Source organism: Glossina fuscipes, unplaced genomic scaffold, assembly GCF_014805625.2.
Source record: "Glossina fuscipes isolate IAEA_lab_2018 unplaced genomic scaffold, Yale_Gfus_2 1, whole genome shotgun sequence".
Taxonomy (NCBI): Eukaryota; Metazoa; Arthropoda; class Insecta; order Diptera; family Glossinidae; genus Glossina; species Glossina fuscipes.
Window position 1 is genome coordinate 22,029,515 of NW_023998415.1, and position 19,301 is coordinate 22,048,815.

At 33.9% G+C, this 19,301-nt stretch overlaps 3 protein-coding genes across 3 annotated transcripts in view; 2 read left to right on the forward strand and 1 right to left on the reverse strand.

The window, feature by feature from the left end:
* The first annotated feature begins 3 nt into the window (after positions 1 to 3).
* Positions 4 to 6,405, forward strand: LOC119631800 (importin-4-like). Its single transcript, XM_038024314.1, has 8 exons — positions 4 to 291; positions 1,726 to 1,898; positions 1,980 to 2,698; positions 2,774 to 3,183; positions 4,095 to 4,204; positions 4,413 to 5,559; positions 5,624 to 5,844; positions 5,928 to 6,405. The coding sequence occupies exons 1-8, from the start codon at positions 232 to 234 to the stop codon at positions 6,352 to 6,354; spliced, it is 3,267 nt and encodes a 1,088-aa protein (XP_037880242.1). The 5' UTR covers positions 4 to 231; the 3' UTR covers positions 6,355 to 6,405.
* A 1,758-nt stretch (positions 6,406 to 8,163) lies between these two features.
* LOC119631261 (probable ATP-dependent RNA helicase Dbp73D) lies at positions 8,164 to 11,066 on the reverse strand. Its single transcript, XM_038023307.1, has 5 exons — positions 10,778 to 11,066; positions 9,355 to 10,701; positions 9,173 to 9,295; positions 8,923 to 9,103; positions 8,164 to 8,851 (listed from the first exon to the last, which is right to left on the reverse strand). The coding sequence occupies exons 1-5, from the start codon at positions 10,798 to 10,800 to the stop codon at positions 8,522 to 8,524; spliced, it is 2,004 nt and encodes a 667-aa protein (XP_037879235.1). The 5' UTR covers positions 10,801 to 11,066; the 3' UTR covers positions 8,164 to 8,521.
* Positions 11,067 to 14,334: 3,268 nt separating this feature from the next.
* LOC119644904 (myrosinase 1) overlaps positions 14,335 to 19,301 on the forward strand; it is a 12,545-nt gene continuing 7,578 nt past the window's right edge. The window contains exons 1-2 of the mRNA XM_038044622.1: positions 14,335 to 14,486; positions 18,017 to 18,212. Coding sequence (XP_037900550.1) covers positions 14,425 to 14,486; positions 18,017 to 18,212 — 258 coding nt within the window. The 5' untranslated portion in view covers positions 14,335 to 14,424. The remainder of the gene's footprint in view (positions 14,487 to 18,016; positions 18,213 to 19,301) is intronic.

The window sequence follows — 19,301 nt, forward strand, 5'->3', positions numbered from 1 at the left end:
TCGTTTATTTGCAATCGACCAGACCGGAAGACGCATTTAGAGGCGAGAACAAGAAAAGAAACGAAAAAAAGGGAAAAGAATATTTAGACATATTAAAAGGACTTTTTGGAAGTTATTTAACGCGGCTTTATAAAAATTAACTGTTTGAGAAAACTGTTTTTATTTATTTATTTTTTTTATTATATTCTATAAAGTTTTACGATATTAATAATTCGCCCGATTGGTGCAAAAATGGAACTTGAACAAATTATAAAAAACCTATTGTGTGCCGATAATAATCTCATTAAACAGGTAATTATAAAACGAAACACACAAAAAAAATTTAATTTTGATTAGATTAAATTAAAAGAAAAGCAAAGTATTTCCTTCATAATTATTTTAAAAGTCAAAAAAAGAAAAAACACGTGTAAATTTCTCATTATTCTTATGACAGGTATTAATGCTTGCAAATGCTTCATTCATTTATGCTGGCGCTTCCCTGCTGTGCTTTAGGGCGAGCTCTCTTATATATTGTGTACGTCAATTCTTTGATTTAGAATTATTAATATATATATATATATATATAAACAATTCAACATGGGAAGACGAAAAAGGATTTGCGTACACAATGTATAACGCGAAATATTATAAAACATGTTCGGTTCAATCACATGCTGGGTGTGGCGGGGAATGCCGCTAATGACTTTTTGGTGGTAAATCCCGACATAATACTAGTGAATGCGGCAAAAACAAATTAAAAACTAAAATATTTAAAGTCCTTAAGAATTTAGCTTATCCTTGAGAGGAAAAGTTTATAGTAAATATTTTAAGTTCCAATTAAATACGCTTCCTTTAGAGTGTACTTTGTTTATTAAACTCTCGCTTTGAAATTTTTTTTTTAGCCGGAGCTTAAAAACGGATTTATAAATTTCGGGTTAATTAATGTAAACGAATTTGAAACTAAATAAAAAAAGGGGACAGTTGGATGTGCGAAATTGTTCACAAAATCGGCAATTTCAAGAAAGGAGCAGATAACTAAATTAATTTCAGTTTTCTTATGAAGACTTCGAAAAGAACTTTTGTAGACTTACCTTTTTTTTGGTGGGATGATATTATTTTCTAAAAATTTGCTCCTCTTAACCTTTAGCTAGATTCCATTCCATTTCGAATTATTTAAATCTCTTAACATTATTATAAATATTTGGAAAAGCTTTCTGTCCCAGTCTTGGTTGATTGGTTTATTGGTTGAGAATGTGACGCTGGCGTATACCTTCTATTCCTGTTCATATTAATGAGTACACACTACTCACGGCAGTAAAGTGTTTCATCTTCGTTTACAAACAAGATTCCAAAGTTAATATGTTACTCGATATTAAACATAAAAGTCTTCAGCCGAACCTGTTCTATAAATAGTCGAAATGTTTTCATTACCTGCGAAAGTACATGTATGGTGTGTCTGTCATTGCGTCCGAATTTTAATGTAAATAAAAGCGTTTTTGAAGAATTTGACTCCGCTGCTATGTCTTATTTGTACAATAATGTTTATATTGATAGTGTTTGTATATTTGTGAATACCATTTTATTTATTCATTTTAAATTTGTAATTATATCATTTATTGAAGAAAACAAAAGTGAACAATTGCTATAAATATTTATTCATTTATTATATTATGTATATATATATATATATATATTATATATATATATAGATAACAACTTATAATGCAAGTAACTGACCGTTTTCAGGCCTCTGCCGATCTCTTAGTAGCTTTGAAGAACCCAGAAGCTTTATCCGTGCTATGTGACCTCATTGCAACACACAAAGAACCACAAGTGCGCCAATATGCAGCGACATTGCTAAAAAAGAGTTTAGGGAAATTGCGTAATTGGCAGATGGTGGCTTCTGAGCAGCAACAAATGTACGTTTGCTATTTATTTATGCCAACAATGGCCAATAATTTCATTTGAGACCTATTATTAACAAAGTATTTCTTATAAAGTATGAAGCAGACATTGATGAATGCCTTGGTTACTGAAGAAGAGAAGCCTGTTAGAAATGCAATTGCGCAATGTGTCGGCGTATTGGTTCGTCATGAAGCTGACAAAAATGATTCGTGGATGAATGAGGTACTTAAATTTGTCTACAGTCATTGTAGCTCAGCCGATCCCAAACAAAGTGAATTAGGTTCATCCGTGTTTGCTGCACTAGCCGATGTTGCCCCCGATCAATTCGTGCCTTACATGGAGTCTGTTTGTGAAATGTTCATGGCCGCTCTTACGGCTACTGAAGCTAACGGTAACATGGCGTCTCCAGTTATATTAAACATTCTCTCTGGAATGACGTTTTTAATACCATTTATTTTGGGCCACAACGCTGCTGAACAAACTTATCAAAAAGCTATTCCATTAATAGTTAAATCTTTACGCGCATTTGCTGTTCTACCAGATTCTTATCAGTTCGTCACTGCCTTTGAAATTTTAGACGGTATGGCCGATCATACCCCGAAATTACTGACGAACAATATTAAGATACTATTGGACTTTTGCCTGGAAGCGGCTAAAAACTCTCAACTAGATAGTGCAGTTCGAGTAAAATGTGTCGCTTATATTGGTTGGCTGGTTCGATTAAAAAAGAAAATTATTATCAAACAGAAACTAATTGAACCGATAATTCAAGTTGTCTTTAGTCTAATGGCTACCGAGCCGGAAAGTGGCGACGGTATGTCTTATTTATTCTGTACTTCTTATAAATAATCAATAATATATATTATTAATTTCGTTCATTGGCATATAGACGATGAGGAATATTTCTTAGGAGAAGATAATTCAAATCCAATGAGCACCGCCACGCAAACTATGGATTTGATGGCTTTGAACGTACCACCCGAGAAGCTCATTCCACCATTGTTGCACTTATTAGAGCCCGCTTTACAGGGCCAAGATCCACTGCCACGTCGCGCCGCTTATCTTAGCATGGCGGTGATTGCAGAAGGTTGCTCCGAAGCAATTTGCAATAAATATCTGGAGACAATGCTAAATATTGTGAAGGTAGGGATTACAGATCCCATACCCATAGTTCGAAATGCAGCCTTCTTTGCACTGGGTCAATTTTCGGAACATCTGCAACCGGATATTACTAACTACGCGCCACAAATTCTACCCATTCTCTTCGAGTTTCTTCAACAATTGTGCAACGAGTTAAGAGTAAGTGCATCAAAATTTCAATAAATCATACTCGGGGGAGAAAAGGGAAGGATATAAAGCAGCACAGACCATTGATATGCTTTCTTTCCTTTTCTTTTCCTTTAATTAGATACTTTACCTAATAAGCTTTCATAGTGCGTTTGCAAATCTGAAACGAGGATTTAAAAAACAGATGACGTACCAATATAGTGTGTAGAATAAAAATTCGATATATATGACTTGCTATTGGGCGATCACCAAGTATCAAACGCAAGCCAATGGAAAGTTATTGCACAGTACTCTTTTTTTTTCCCTGTATTCGATATGTCGAAATTTGTTCCAAATAAAGAACAATCACAGACAGGACTTTTATTTTTGCTCGAAAGATACAAAAAAAAATCGTTTTTGAATCACATATTTACTGGAGATGAAAATCAGATTTATGTTGAGAATTTTAAGCGAAAAAGATTATAGGTAAGGCCAGGTGAAACATCCATATCGATTGCATTAAGGAGGGAAAGAAGGCTGTGCTGTGCGTTTGCTAGGACTGCAAAAAGAGGCAACCCGTGGTCCCTTTTTCGCAGGAAAATGATCCATCGCATACGGCAGAGCTGGTTAGCGGAAGCATTGGAAGCATTCAACTCAGAATTGCCACACTACGCGTGATGTCCTTCGATTTCCATTTGCTTGCTACGCAGCGTCTTGGTTCGTCCAAAGATGGGAAAGAGATAGTGCGCAGGGAAGATTTTCGCTGGTCTGGTATCAACAAATGGCCCGAAAGGTGAAAAAATATTTACACCCAGCGGGTAGTGGTGAAGCATACATTTATGTTTATATAACGGGTTCATTTTCTAAACTAGCATGAGACATATATGAGACATATATGAGATTGTGTTTGTAAATATCTATACCATCATGTCTTTTCATTACAGAGTGGCGGTACTGAGCCAAAGCACATTGATCGCATGTTCTATGCTTTAGAAACATTCTGCGAAAATTTGGAAGATGCCTTAATCCCACATTTACCATTATTAATGGAACGGTAAATTGCATTGAAATTCATAATAATACCCATCAGCTAAACTAGATAATTGAAAGTACATTACTAAATGTAAATTTGTACACTCTTCGTCCGTCTGTGCGAGCGCAAATAATTTGTAATTTCGACGTTTTAGATGGGTATTGAAAATTCGGAATAATCCGAATATAGATCTCTCAAAGGTTCTAATTATTGTTTATTTTTCGTTAAGTCTATTTGAAGCCATGAATCCCAACAATTCGGCACGCGTTCGAGAGCTAGCACTTAGCGCTATTTCTGCCGCGGCTAATGCCACCAAAGAGAATATGATGCCTTACTTTCAGCAACTAATTGCATTACTGCAAACTTATTTGGTGAAAACCGAGAACGAAGACATTTTGTCATTACGTTCTCAAGCTATTACTACACTGGCGGCAATAGCTCGTACAATTGGTAAACAAAACTTTATGCCGCTGGCAACGGATACAATGAGCTTCGCATTAAATTTGCTGGAGGAGGCGAAAGACGACCCCGATTTGCGCCGTGCTCTATACAATTTGATTGCATCGTTGGCTGAAGTAGTCAACGAGGAAATGGCTTCAGTTTATCCAAAATTCATGGAACGCTTATTTCAATCTATTTTGTCAACAGAAGAGGTAATACCCGAATATAAGGAAGATATCGTTCATGTGCATGCCCAAGATAATGATGAGAGTGATGATCGCGAAATTGACATTGAGCATTCGGATGGAGAAGACGACGCATTATTAGATCACATTGCGGGATATAGTGTGGAAAACTCATTTCTCGATGAAAAGGAAGAAGCTATATTGGCGTTAAAGGAGTTTGCTGAACATACTGGACCAGCTTTTATACCGTATCTGGAACAATCATATCAGAATGTCTACAAAATGATTGATCATCCTCAAGAAGATATACGGAAAGTGTCTATTGATGCTCTCACAAGTTTTATAATTGCTCTCTATAGGCAAAAGGATGTTCAGGGCGTTAATAATGCTCTTAAAATATTGATACCGAAGCTCGGGCATATCGTTCGTGAAGATGAGGAAGTAAATGTTGTATTGTCAGCTTTAGAAAGTTTCTCTAATCTCTTAAAGAAATTGAAGCATAATGCTTTACCAACTGAAGAGATGCGTGAGATAATATTCACGTGCATTAATGATGTGCTACTTGGTAAGGTCGCTTGCCAGTTCGATGAATCAACTGGTAGCGGTGATGAAGAAACTGAAGAAAGCGAATATGAGGAAGCCATTGTAGAAAGCGCTGGAAATTTGTTACCTCTTTTTGGTCTTGCAATGCCGCCCGAGCAATTTGCTATGTATTTCGGTCGCGTCTACCCCATAATCGTTGCAAAACTGGTATTACACTCCCAACCGTTATTTTAATTATGCATTTAATTGAATTATTTTTATACTTTCGTAGCAAAAAGCCAAGAGGAAGCAAGAATTCGAATCGCAAAGAGCTTTTGCGTATGGAGCATTGGCTGAGTGTTTCGCTGCACTACAAAATTATGCCGGCTCGTATTTTGATACCTTTTGTCCTCTTATGATTGACGGACTTGGCGATGACTTTTACCAGGCCCGTCAAAATGCCGTGTTTGGTTTGGGTGAACTGGTACTGTATGCTGAGGCAAAATCATTCGAGTATGAAAGTTTTTTTTTTTTTTTTTAGTTATAATACTAAATCGGAGACTAAGACGGGAAACTACGATTTTTTTTCTTTTCAGAGCTTATCACCACATTTTAATGGCCCTGTCGGAAGCTGTTTCAAAGGAAACTGAACCAGCGGCATTAGATAATATATGCGGGGCGATTGCCCGTCTTATTATAACGAATTGCAGTCTAGTACCACTTAATCAAGTGCTGCCTGTGTTTTTGCAGAATTTACCTTTGCGCGAAGATTTCGATGAGAACAACTCAGTTTTCAAATGCTTTAAACTGCTCTACATTCAACAACGTGACACCATTCTCGGCTCATTGGAGCAAATACTCGCGATTGCAATACATGTATTATATAAAAAGGAATTTGTCGATCAAGAGACGCGTGACAACGCTATTGGACTTCTGAAGGAAATCCGCGATAATTACCCTGAAAAATTTAGCACAGTTGCTAATTCGAATCCGGAAATTGTACACTTTTTGCAATCACTATAAAAGAAGCAATATATATATATATATATATATATATATATATATATAATATATATATATATATATGTAATATGTATATATACATATATAATATGTATGTACTAGGCATGTCGTATTTCCCTTTTAATCCACCATAATCATTTTAAAAAGAAAGTATTTTTTATTTGAATTCCGTGAATCAATTATTTTCAAGATATTTTAGAAAACGTCTATTCAAATACACCAAACTTCCTTGTTTTCTTTTAAAAGACTGCTTCTTCTTCCCTTCGGCAATTGCTTCGCATACAACGTTCTTCTTGTATACGTTTGTAGACATTAATCATTCAGTGTTGATCAGTGTTGGATATATCTGTGCCTACTCGAATAAATTTAGATTATGATATTATTGTAAAGTCTTGTTTGTTTTGCAATTAACATACAAAACATCTTACACATCAAGAATGGATCGTTTCAATGCATACTAATGGTGGAGGAATAATATGGCCTCTGGTCACTTTACTGCCAAGTGGTAGCCTAGTCCTTGTTTGTGTGTATGTATGTATGTATGTATGTCTGCGTGTGTGTGTGTGTGTGTGTGTACGCCAAAGACTGTGATATACCGATCTACGGCAATGTTCTTGCCCTTGTCGTTCCCGAGTTGCGTTTTATTCTAAATATGTTTCTTAAGATAGTATCTTAATCTAACCTTATATGTACGCCCAAATATTTGTTGATTTTCTTTTTTTTTGTTTGCTAAGAAGCGAGCAATTAATCAAAGTATTTTCAGTATTTATTCAATAAGAATCGTAAGTTTATAATAACAATGAAAGCTGACTGGTAGTTTTAGTTGTTATACATAGATAAATAAATTGCGATTAATCAATGTCCGTACGTCCGCCTTTACTTTTTAAGAAAAGAGAAATAAACTTAACATATGAACGAAAAAATTTGTTATATCTTAGATAGGACAGAGAAGAAAACGTCGACTTATTATTAGTTCTCTTTGAAGTGATCACTGCAGAGAACGGTAATGCTGTAGACATGCCTTCGACAAAATATCATTACGTTCTTATCGAGAATTATCAACGGAGAAACTGTCAAGGTCACTCCACGTTCCCACAAATTCAATCAATTAGCAGAGCTGCTATCGTCATATAAAGGTTATTAAATGGTAAACATTGGGAGATTTATGAATACAATTCAATTATTAGAAAAAAATAAAAAAAAAAGAGTTGCCGACGTTCAACTTTCCTTTTCTTTTACTGCAAAAACGCAGAGCCATCAATGATGATATTGCTTAAGTGCGTACAAAGTTTGTTTCGTGATTTTACCGAATGGCATCGCTGCAAGCTGTTTAGAAGACAACTGGACGGGTTGCTGTTGCTTTGCGGCCTTGCGAAACTCATGTTTCTTTAAAAAATGTCGATTCGGTAAAAACTGTTCTGTTTCTGTTCTGTATGTCCTTTCGTTTGCCTTCAACAACCTCTGTTGCATATGTCACTTTTTTGTAACTTTTCGAATAAATCTCCTATTTTTCCCATTTTCTTAAACTAATTAGAAAAAATAGAGTCAGTAATAGGCTGCCGATCTGATCTATTCGAATAGTTTTGTGACAAAATCAAATAAAACCATTTTCCGAAAGTAATGCAAAGTAGACTTTTTTTTGAAGATATGTCATTAATTTCTTTTCTTGCAGTGCTGGATTTAGTCATAGGCGTCGTAGGCTTCGCTCTTCAATCTTACATTTGATGTACAAGATATAGGTGTTTTTTTTTTTTTTGCATTTTGAAGGAATTTCAAGTCGTTTTTTGTTTACAATATCCTTGGGGAGAATTTGGAAATGATTACATTTTATTTATCATTTGCTGCAAATCTTTCGAAGGTGTCCATTAATACAAAGCTATTAACGGCTGCTGTTAAAAATTATTGTTTTCGACGTTCGCTAGTTAAAGTGAAATTTAAAATTACGCCCCTTTTCTTCATAGACATTGGTTATACTGTTGTTTGGCATATTTATGTCGATTGAATTCAAATCGAATTTTTTTTCGTTCCACTTGATAATGTTTCCCTCTCATCTATATCGTTCCCTAAAATATGCGAATGTATAATAAGGCAAACCTAATCGACAAATCTTGTTTGGGAATACAAAAATCAGGTCTACTTATTTAACCTATATAGCGCGAAAATTGCTTTATTCTTTTTGCTTTCTACGCTTAAACATTTTACTGGGATTTTTCTTTTCGCTTAGCAGCGAACTCTTGCTAGGAGCTTTATTGTGCACCTGAACAGTGGCTTGCACTTGTAATTTCTCCATGAGCGTCATTCCAGCGGTATCGGTGGTAGCCAGCAAGGCCTTTTCTTTCATTCGCTCCTTTTGTAAAATTCGAAGGCGGCTGTTGGTTGTGATTTTCGCACGTAAAGCTGTTAAGGCTGCTGAGTATTCGTTTGCATGCGTTGTTTCGATGTTAATGGGTGCCAAAAGTTCGTCTGTTATTCCTTTTCCCGATTCCTTTAAAATTTGCTATCCATTTCGAAAATATATAGAAAAAGTAAACGTTTCAAATAACGTTAAAGAAAAACTTGACGACTTACATTGAAATCGGACCACTCCTTTTGATTTAACAATGTAATTGCTGTACCCGGACGGCCAGCGCGTGCTGTGCGACCTATACGATGTATATAAGTCTTGATGTGTCGCGGAGGATCGTAGGAAATGACAATATCCACCTGAGGTATGTCAATACCTCTTGCCAATGCATCCGTACACACTAATCTAGCAAAGTTAAAAATTTCCATTAAAGCTTATATGCAAGGAGAAGGAGATCAACTAATAGCAATTTACCCATTGATTTTACCACGGATGAATGAACTTAACATTTTTGAACGTTCTTTAGCGTTCAATGAGGCTGAAAGCTCACCAACTTTTACACGATTGCCAAATAATTTATTTAGAACAAAGGACAATCTGAAATTATTCATAAAAATTGCGAAATATTTTGCTTAAATCTTTGCGTGAACTTATACCTGCCCGAAGACTGTGCACTGTTGGTAAAACATAAAAATCGAGACCATTTGTGTTCCATGATGAGGGCAAACAACGTCAACGGCTTTAACCGACTTTCCGTTAAACAGTACTTTTCAGTCAATTCCGCAGGAACGGTATATCTGCTAAACTGCTCTCCGACATCCGTTTCTAATTTGGATGATACGTCAGCGAAATATTCAAATGCGTTTACATTATCTGCACTCGATGTAAAAAGTTTTGGCTGGAACAGTTCTAAATATTGCAATTTTTCCGGATCTTTTGAAAGCGTAGCCGAAAATAGCAATTTATGCGGTGTTTTTGAGTGGGTTAGCTCCAATTCGCTGTAACATAAAGGTGCTGTCCGAGCCAATAAGTGAGTGGAGGTCACTCGTATCTGAGCATTGAGATGATGTAGCCAATTTTGGAAAACATCGCTCATTATGCGATCTGCTTCATCAATTATAAGAAATTGCAGAGATTTTAAGCAGAATCCTTTAGTAGAGTGAAGGTGCTCGACAAGACGACCTGGTGTCGTAATCAAAATATCCACTTTTGAATAATATTCACCTTTATATAAATCGATTAATTTTGTCTGTTCGACATGCAAAGGTGTTTGCTTCGAAAGTAGACAAGCGGAAAGATCAGTTTGCTCACATAGTTTTTTAAAAACCCGAAACACCTGAACTGCCAGTTCTGCTACTGGCAATATCACCAAAGCCCGTATTTTTCGTTGAACGCGGTTTGCTAATAGTTGGACGATGGGAATAGCAAACGACAAAGTTTTCCCACTTCCGGTTGGCATCGATACGCACAAATCGCGCGGTCGGAAAGGCGGTGGTTTCGAATGAGCGTCCAAAATCCAAGGAATTACGGCCTTTTGTATTGGAAACAATCTATTGATGTTCAATTCTTTCAACGCTTTGCGTACATATGGGGTTAAATATGGAATTGTAGATAAATCTCCTTCCCGATCAATTGATTGATCTGCTGTGGCAATGGCAATAGGCACAACCTCAGGGCGAGCTAGCCACCCGGGCAAAACCATAGAATTTTTTCCTACCTTAGTAACATTATTTTGTCCTAATATCTCGAAACCATTTAGTTCGTCTGACTGAAGGAGATCTCCATTTTTCTCATTCTCCGCAGCAATCTCGAGGCTTGGAGAAAAATCAATCTTTTCTTCGGTTAGATCATTAACTGGGCTTGGTTCGTCTACGGTGGACTCAATGGGCAATTTTTTTTCGTTCTCTTCAACACGTCGACGCTTCGCCTTTTTCACTTTATGCTGTAGCTTTTCTAAAATTTCATTTTCCTTCTTTTCTTCATTCTCTTGCTTAAGCGTGAATCTAAATTTTATATAAAAAAATATTTTTTCAATAAAAAAAAAGCAAAAAACAAAACTATATTCCACGTGACAAATACCGATTAATAGCAAACAATTCCATTATTCTGAGATGTTTCACGTGCTTTTCACTCGCTGCACAGTGCTTTTAATAGCTCGGTTTTTTCGAATTTTTGCGAAATAAATTTAATGAATGGTCTGCATGCAACAGTCAATACAAAAATAAATAATTGCTAAAGAATAAAAATTTAATAATTCAATACAAGTTTGGTGTTTGATGCACATAAGGATGAAAATTATTTCTTCCTATCGTTCCTCTATTTTCAGCCATAAATAAACAAAAGATCATGTTTTGGTCAGATGTTAATTTTTACTGTAATCTTAACCTAATTTTGAAGCAAAGCTAACCGCTTTGGGGGTTCACACAATGAAGCGTTATTCCTATTTTCGGTTTGCGACTGAAACTTTGCCGACTTTTTACCAAACTTTATGGGAATTGGCAAATCATATAGTTGCGCATTTATACGTACAATAATTTATTTTAAATTTAGAAATTCTCTAATTTGCGTTCACCTTACACTAATGTACATTTTTTTTTTTACGCGATTTGCAATTTGCGTTTATACTGTGCGTTATTTTGTAAGAAATCAAAAACAAGCAATAACGATCATTTATTTTAAGGACGAATATATTCATCAAATTGTTTTATTAGAGTGTGCTAAATAGTAGTTTCAAAATTATGGACTAACTAATTCACAAAAATATATCTAATATCTTCAATTTTCTTTCTCAGTAATCCGTAAACTTTACTTTTATATTAACTTTCGAATTGTCATTTTTTATAAATTCTTGGTTTCCGTTTATGTTATGATCTTATTTTTGATTCTAAAACTATATGTTTTTCTTTACATTTGCCTGTACAGCAATATGGCAACGTGACTGCCCATTGCATTTGCCACTTGCGAGTTTTTAACTCGAAAACGATTTGCGATACTGCCCGCTGTTTTTTGAAACCGATAAGATTCGATAGCACTGAAAATTATGGTTGTGGTTAAAATTAGGCTATATATGTATTTTCATTGTATATCTTGAATATTTTGCAGCGCAAAACGCATCCAAATTATTTAGGTCTCAAAGTTATTTTCATAAATTAAAAATAAGCTTGTTAGTGTTATTTATCTGCAGTCGCTTTGGTCGCTTTTACTTTCACTGAAGACAGTGGATTTTTCAAGTGAAACTATTTCACAAAAACGCTGAAACTTTCGCTGTTGCAAATCGTTTATAAGACCTTCCACACAATAATTGGTTATTCCATTTTCTCGCGTTAATAAGTCTCAACTGATAAACATGCAATGACAAACCGCGTTAAACCATTTTTTTTTTATAAGAAAAAATAAAATAATTGACGTAAATATAAACAAAACCATATGACTTGAGAAGTAAAACTAAAGAAGTCGACATATGTGTGAACAGCAATTATATGGAATGCAATGATAAGATAATTAACGTAAAAACAAATAAAATTTTTGATTGATTAATTACAATAAAGAAGCCAGAAAATTGAAAAGATTTATATGTGTGGCAAGACCGTATGATTTGCCAATTTCTATAAAGTCTCGTAAAAGGTCAGCAAATTTCAAGTCCCATTACGGAAATAGGGATAACGCATCATTGTGTTTGAAGACCTTAAGGCCTGCTTTATAAGTACGGTTCACAATAAATTGTCGTAGTTGCTTGTAATCGATAGCAATCATATCGAGTTATCAATAATCGTTTTATTTAAAAGGTGTGCGCATTCGATTTTTAAATATCTTAGACGTTAAATATTAAATTTTCGTATTGAATTTTTGCTAGCATTCACTGATTTATATTAATTTTGTCTAAATATTTTGAATAAATATTGCAACTATATATAAATCGTATAACTATATGTAAATCATTTAGCATTTAAGATTTTACAGAACCAGGTTTTGGAATCATATATAGCCACGTCAGTTAGTCTTAAACTTTCAATGCTATTTTATTTTTAGCATAATTATCATAATCCATGTAATTTTTGTTATTAGCGGTTTGTAGAGGGAGATTTGGATCATAATTCATGCAAGTGTGGATATAAGAGGTTTGTAGACGGTATTGGTTTGGTTATTAGCTGTTTGTAGACGGTGATTGCTGATTATTAGCTGTTTGTAGAAACTAATGCTTTATGTGAAATTCAGAGCAAAAGCAATCTTATATCATTCTTTGATATATATTTTATTTTTATATACATTTATTTAATATAAAATGAAAATAATTTTTCTGATCTTTTACTTGAACTTTATACTTCTTTAATTGGATATATTCTCAAGGTAATTGAATAATCAATATTTTCTAAGTATAAGTTAGATGTTAATTTAACTGCAACCTTATTATTTAGATAAGTTTAGTATACCTTGATTTCACTCGTGATAAAGTCCTAGTAACAAAATAATAATGAAAATAGTAGAGGAAGTAGGTCAATAAAGAAGGTTTGAAGTTTTTATATATAATAATAATAATAATAATAATGATAATAATAATAATAATAACAGGTAAAACATTTTTTCATCAAAAATTAAAAAAAAAAATTAGTGTAATTAAAAAAAATCGTAGAGAAAAGGGACTTCGAGAGATTCGAAAGATTTAGGGTCGAAGCCACATTATTAATTAAATTATTAGGAAGAAGTGCAGATTGTTGTCATTGAAATGTTACGAACCACCATTGGAACATTTAAAGCCGAATGTTGCGAAGTACTTTGAGATTTTAAAACTGTTTGTTGTTGAAATTCAAATTGCTTTGAATTATCTTGAGTAGGAAACGGTTGAGGGCGTTGTGTGGAGAGCTCGCCAACCATCCCAAAACATGTTCGACATGTGTACTAATATGCCAAAAACAAATTCGATAATCGAAAGTACGTTGCTTATGAAATTTTATAAGTCAGCTATTTTTTCCAGCACATCTTGTTTGGGAGGCGAAGCAGGTCGTTTTCTTTTTACATCTGTTTCCGGAATAGTAGAGCACAGCAAATCTTTTGTGACGTATGAACACATGTTATAGAGGAAACATAAATTATGTATACGATCTAAACAAGTATGAGCTTGGGCACGCATGTTTGTCTTGTTGCATATATGTTTACTGTTCGAAGTTCTCGGAATTACAAATCTTGGAAATAGAGCGGAACTTTATAAAAAATTTACTTAAAATAACTCATGTGGTATTGATTGGAGTAAAGCTAATATCTAAGTACATCAGTACTTAGTCTAACTCGTAGTTCCTTACATTTTAATCTTAGATAAGTACCATAGATTCGCTTCAAGGCGAATATTGCTTGCTTTCTTACTTGTTTCATTTTTATTTTTTTTTTGTTTTTTTGTTTTCTGTTTTTTTTTTTTTGTCGTTTATTTACACTTCTTAATTGTTTCACTCACTGGCTGGCTAACCAGGTAATGCGACGAGTATCAAAGTAGCATATAAAAGCGTTCTCAAGTATATTTTATCAGCATTTTGTTCTGTTATGAAATTAAAAGTTGTCGTTCGTTTAGAAAACGCGAAAAGCTTCAAGTAAACAAATTAATTAACAAGTTCATAAGGATAATACGTCCATAGCTTGCATGTGTTAACGTCTGATCGGTAGTTTTTTTATTTATTTTATTCCGTTTTTTATTTTTTTTTATTTTTGAATTCGAATTTCGAAAAGCGATTAAAAACATGTCAAGTGCATTAAGGCTGATATGTTGTTTATATATCATTTATTTGAATGTAACGTTTGTGTAAGTGTTAAAGCAAGAAGAGATGATATCCTATTAAAATGAAAAATAACAAGCATTTTATGTTTTTTTTTTTTTTTTTTTTTTTTTTTTTTTTTTAATTAATAATCTCTATCTATGATCTAAGTGCGATTAAATAAATATGTTATTGCAGAAGAGCAACTTAAACGACATAAGTTGCTTTAATTTAGTTTCGAATGTGTCATTGAAAATGATCGCCAAGACCATTATAACATAGTAAGCGCCAAAAATAATGACAAATGTCTTTGAAAGTCAAACCGTTAAATTTGTCAATTAATTGTTTGAATTCGAACGTGTTTGCGCATGCAGCTCAACTAACAGATAGATACTGTGTGTTATTATGACCATATGGGCAAATGGTTAGTTGGATAGAAAATTGCTTGTGCACGTCCTGAGAACAATTGGTAACAGTTAGTTTTGATTTAAACAATACGATCCCGTCTACCAGTGTCTACCCGAAAGAACAAAGAACACAAAGCAAAATTATCTTCTTATTTTTTTTTTTTTTCTTCTTTTAATGAATTCAACAGGCATCAGGCGTCAGGCATCGGGCTGTCAGGCATCATACCAGTTCTCCAGTAACTTTAAATAAATAATTTTACATTTAAGTTATTTTTAACAGGTTTTTTTTCTTTTTTATTTTTTTTTTTTTTTTGCTTTCATCATTGTTTCCCTTATACCCATCATCGAAGCTTGACGATACGCTACATTTATCAAAATCGAGTTGCAAGCTGAACTAACTCATAAATAAGCACTGGTCTGATTACGAGTTATATATCTTTTCTCAAATACTACGTGACATTGAATGTCGGGAATCAGCCATAAGCGTGTCTGTACATCTATCTACGAGTCTATCGTTTGCAAATTACAAATCTTATGTCGTATGGATCTATATCCAAAGCTAAACTTGATTGGAATGCACAAGCAATTGCAATACATCTGCAATGATTTATTTACAATTGTTAATGCATTTCCATCTACGATTTATTGCAAATAAACACATATACATATTAAAATCGAATTTAATTGATCGGAATTAAATGATACGCAGTTAATTTGTAAAATTCCACATAAGTTATATACTTTTGCCTTTGCACCTGATCTGAAGACGGATAGAGCTTACTTTCCTTATTTTCCGGAACAATTTCAAATATATTTCCAGTGCAGTTTATATTCAAGCATTTCCTCCCAAATGACGAAGAAGGATGCAGAGGTATAAGCATTTTGTGAAAACGTTTACAACGCCCAGAAGGACGCTTCAGCGATCCCTCAAAGTATATATATATATTTTTGATTAGCACTAAATTCTGAATAGATATAAGTATGTCCATCCGTCCGTTTGTGTTAAATATTCTCGTCGCCGTAAAAATGAAGCTTCGTCAAGTTCTTGTGCGCAGGTTGGCATTTTGAAAATGGGCTAAATCGATCGAAGTACACGTCTACAGTACTACGTAAATTGAGGATACCTCAGTTTTTCAAAGGGATTAAAAAAATTCATTTCCCAACTAGTAGTGTAGAACGTGAGGTAAACATTCTTCCATTTGCAAAAATTAAGAGATCGCCTTCAAACTTTCAAAAGACTTTGAAAATGATCTAAACCGATCAAAGGACACGTCTATGTGCCAAAGACTATGAACACCTTGGTTTTGCGGATTTTTTTCTTGTTAATCGCAGAGTACAAGACACACGCCATATAAATACCCGAGCGCGTGCACTCAGTACTATAGAGTATGAAATTTTGGTTCTTTTCGCTTTTATTCAGGATCACGGTGACAGATGGCGGATATAATTTTGTTATTTGTTTATGTTTGGATGGGGGAAAAAAAAAACGAGGAAAATGGTAGCAATTGATTTCCTGAAAAGGCGAACTTCGTTATAGCTCGAATATAGGATCGAAGATGTTAGTATTGGTATTTAGACAAAAGTGTTTTCATTTTCTCTAAAGCCGATTTCTCGGATGTTCTTTATTCGCCTAGCTATCGATTAAGTGAAAACATTGCCTCAATTGCCGCGAAAAGTTGCGCAATGATAATTTGACTGCAAATTTACCTGAACAATAATCAAAACGAAATCATGTAATCGGATTTTTATTTCGATGAGAGACTCACCGAGATCGTATGAAATTGCTTATATATATAATATAGTTGGCTGGTATGCCGTTTATCTCTCTTTGTCTCTCTCTCTTTCTTCCTGATTCTTACTCGATGGTATATTAAAAAGTTTTAATCTTTAATCATCTGTAATCGCCTCATTCGCCAGTCGCCTATGTCTACGCCTACTCCCATATATTTTGTCTGAAAAGATTTAATATTAAAAATCTGATCTTGTAATTTTATTTCGATTTCTTGATATATTCTCCTTCCTCCCGTTCGACAACAAGAGTCTGATTTATTTTATTACTAGATAGTGTTCCGAGTCCTAGCTAGGCCGGAGAGAAGCTCTAGGCGTCTAAGTTTACAGGACTATTATCTTCGATCTCCTTAAAATCGCTATCAGTGAGCAAAGTCAATCTCGCGATTGGTGTAAAGTCTTTTCCCATTTTCGTCCGGCTTCGTAAGTGAGAATGATCCCAAACAGGATACTTAACTAATGAAATAAATCGAACTTGATATAACTCTTCCATCGAGATAACAGTTGATCTCCACTACAATCGTAGCCGGCTTAATTCATAGTTCATAGGTCTTGGAAGGGAACCTCTTAAAAAGATAAACGGAGAAAAGAAGAACAAAAGTATTAATTATAATGTTCGTAATAGAATCTTTGCGTTGAGAGGCGAAAGAAGTGCAAGTTAAGTTAATTCGTTTCATATGACAAATCAATGCATTTTGTCAGTATGTATGAGCGAAAAATGCAAATTCACTTCAACTAAAATTAATATTAATATTAAGCGAGTAAGATATTTATATACGCATTGGGAATTCAATCTTAAGATTTGGCGAAAACAAAAAAACGTAAAGTTTGTTTGTAGTAATCCTGAGCATCTCTCTTACATTTGAATAGTATTCAGGGGATTTTTTTTTGTTCTCCGCTTTCTTCCCCTTCAAGAATGTTTTATTATAGCCATTAATTCATCTAAATGAAGTGGGCAAGTAAGCTTCTAACTTATTTGAAGAATATGCTAAATCAATTTAATAATCAATCCTTAAGGCAATTAATGCAATCCATTTATCCCACACAGTGTACTGTTGTTGTACAGAGTCTGCGCATTTTTGACTGCTAGAGAAGATATGATCAAAAGTCTTCCTATTTGCTTATGGTGATTGGAAAAAAATTATGCAATTAATTATAACTATAATATTGTGTTTTGTACATACACACATACAAATATATAAATACATATATATATACATACATACATACATACATACATATATACATGCGAACAAATATATAAAACTTATGCCGTATGGCGTATGCCGTAAGCTGTATACGTTTAAATAATTTTCAATTTGATTCTTATCATTATTTTTTTTATTTATATTATTATTTATTTAATTTTTGCATATATGCAGGTTGGCGGCAGATAAATTTCAACGCAACTTCCCGAAAGACTTCGTGTGGGGAGTTGGCTCATCGTCGTATCAAATCGAAGGTGGCTGGAATGCGAACGATAAAGGGGAATCCATTTGGGATTTTATGACACATAATTATCCAGAAAGGATCGCTGATCGCTCGAATGCCGATATATCCTCTGATAGTTATCATCATGTAAATATTAAATCATAAATCTTTATAGCGTTGCTGGATGTAAAACTTATTAAGACAACTCTGATATATATAAGTGTAGATGTGAAATTGATAAAATCAACTTATATATATATATATATGTATATATAAGTATATATTTAAGTGAATTAAGCTATCAATGCTTGTCACATATTTTACAATTATTGAAAGCCTGTTATCTAATATCAAGCTATAAGACAACTAAAAACTGGAAAATTTTATTGAATTTATCGCGAGTCTTGTACACCGTAAACCGAAAAACCGGATCGAGCGACTCGCTGCTCATCATTTGCTGATCAGAGATAAAATTTTGAAATTTTGTAATTTTTACCTTTTTTTTGTTGGACTCACGTTTCATGATGAGCCTGTGTGACGGTAGATGCATTAATGCATTAGTCATGGCATCGAGCGAAGAGTAATTCATCTTAATTCATTCAAGCAAAATTTGTACAAACACTTCATTAATTCCGTTTGTGATCTAATGATGCACTATATATATATATATACATGTATATAGAATTGGCATTCAATCTTAATATTTGACGCTCAATTGTATTAAGAGATGTTAGGAATATTTGTGTGTGTGATAAAACGTTACCAACGCATTCGTGAATTTAATATGGCAAAAAGAAACCTATGATTGCTTTGAAAAGGAAATCAACGGCTTGCATTTAGTTTTGAAAAATATGAGCATAAGTGTCAACGATATTTGTACTCGGGAATTCGATTGGACTTGTTTCTGTATGAATATTATATATATATATATATATATGTATATGTATGTGCCCATATGCATGCATGTATGTATGTAATATATTGCCTGCATTATAGAAGGTACTTGTATAGCAAATTAACCGATACAATTTGTTTTCAGCTAACTTAAGGTATATTTGTATGTATGCTTGCATGCATCTATGTATAGAAAACAAAAGAGATCAATACCTGTTTTAGATACAAAACTAAATAAGCATTTGCCAAACTGTTGCTTACATAGTATAAATCTATGTGTGTTCCGTTGCAAAGTGTTTCTCATACACACCGTAGCCAATGGTCAGTACACACACACATACA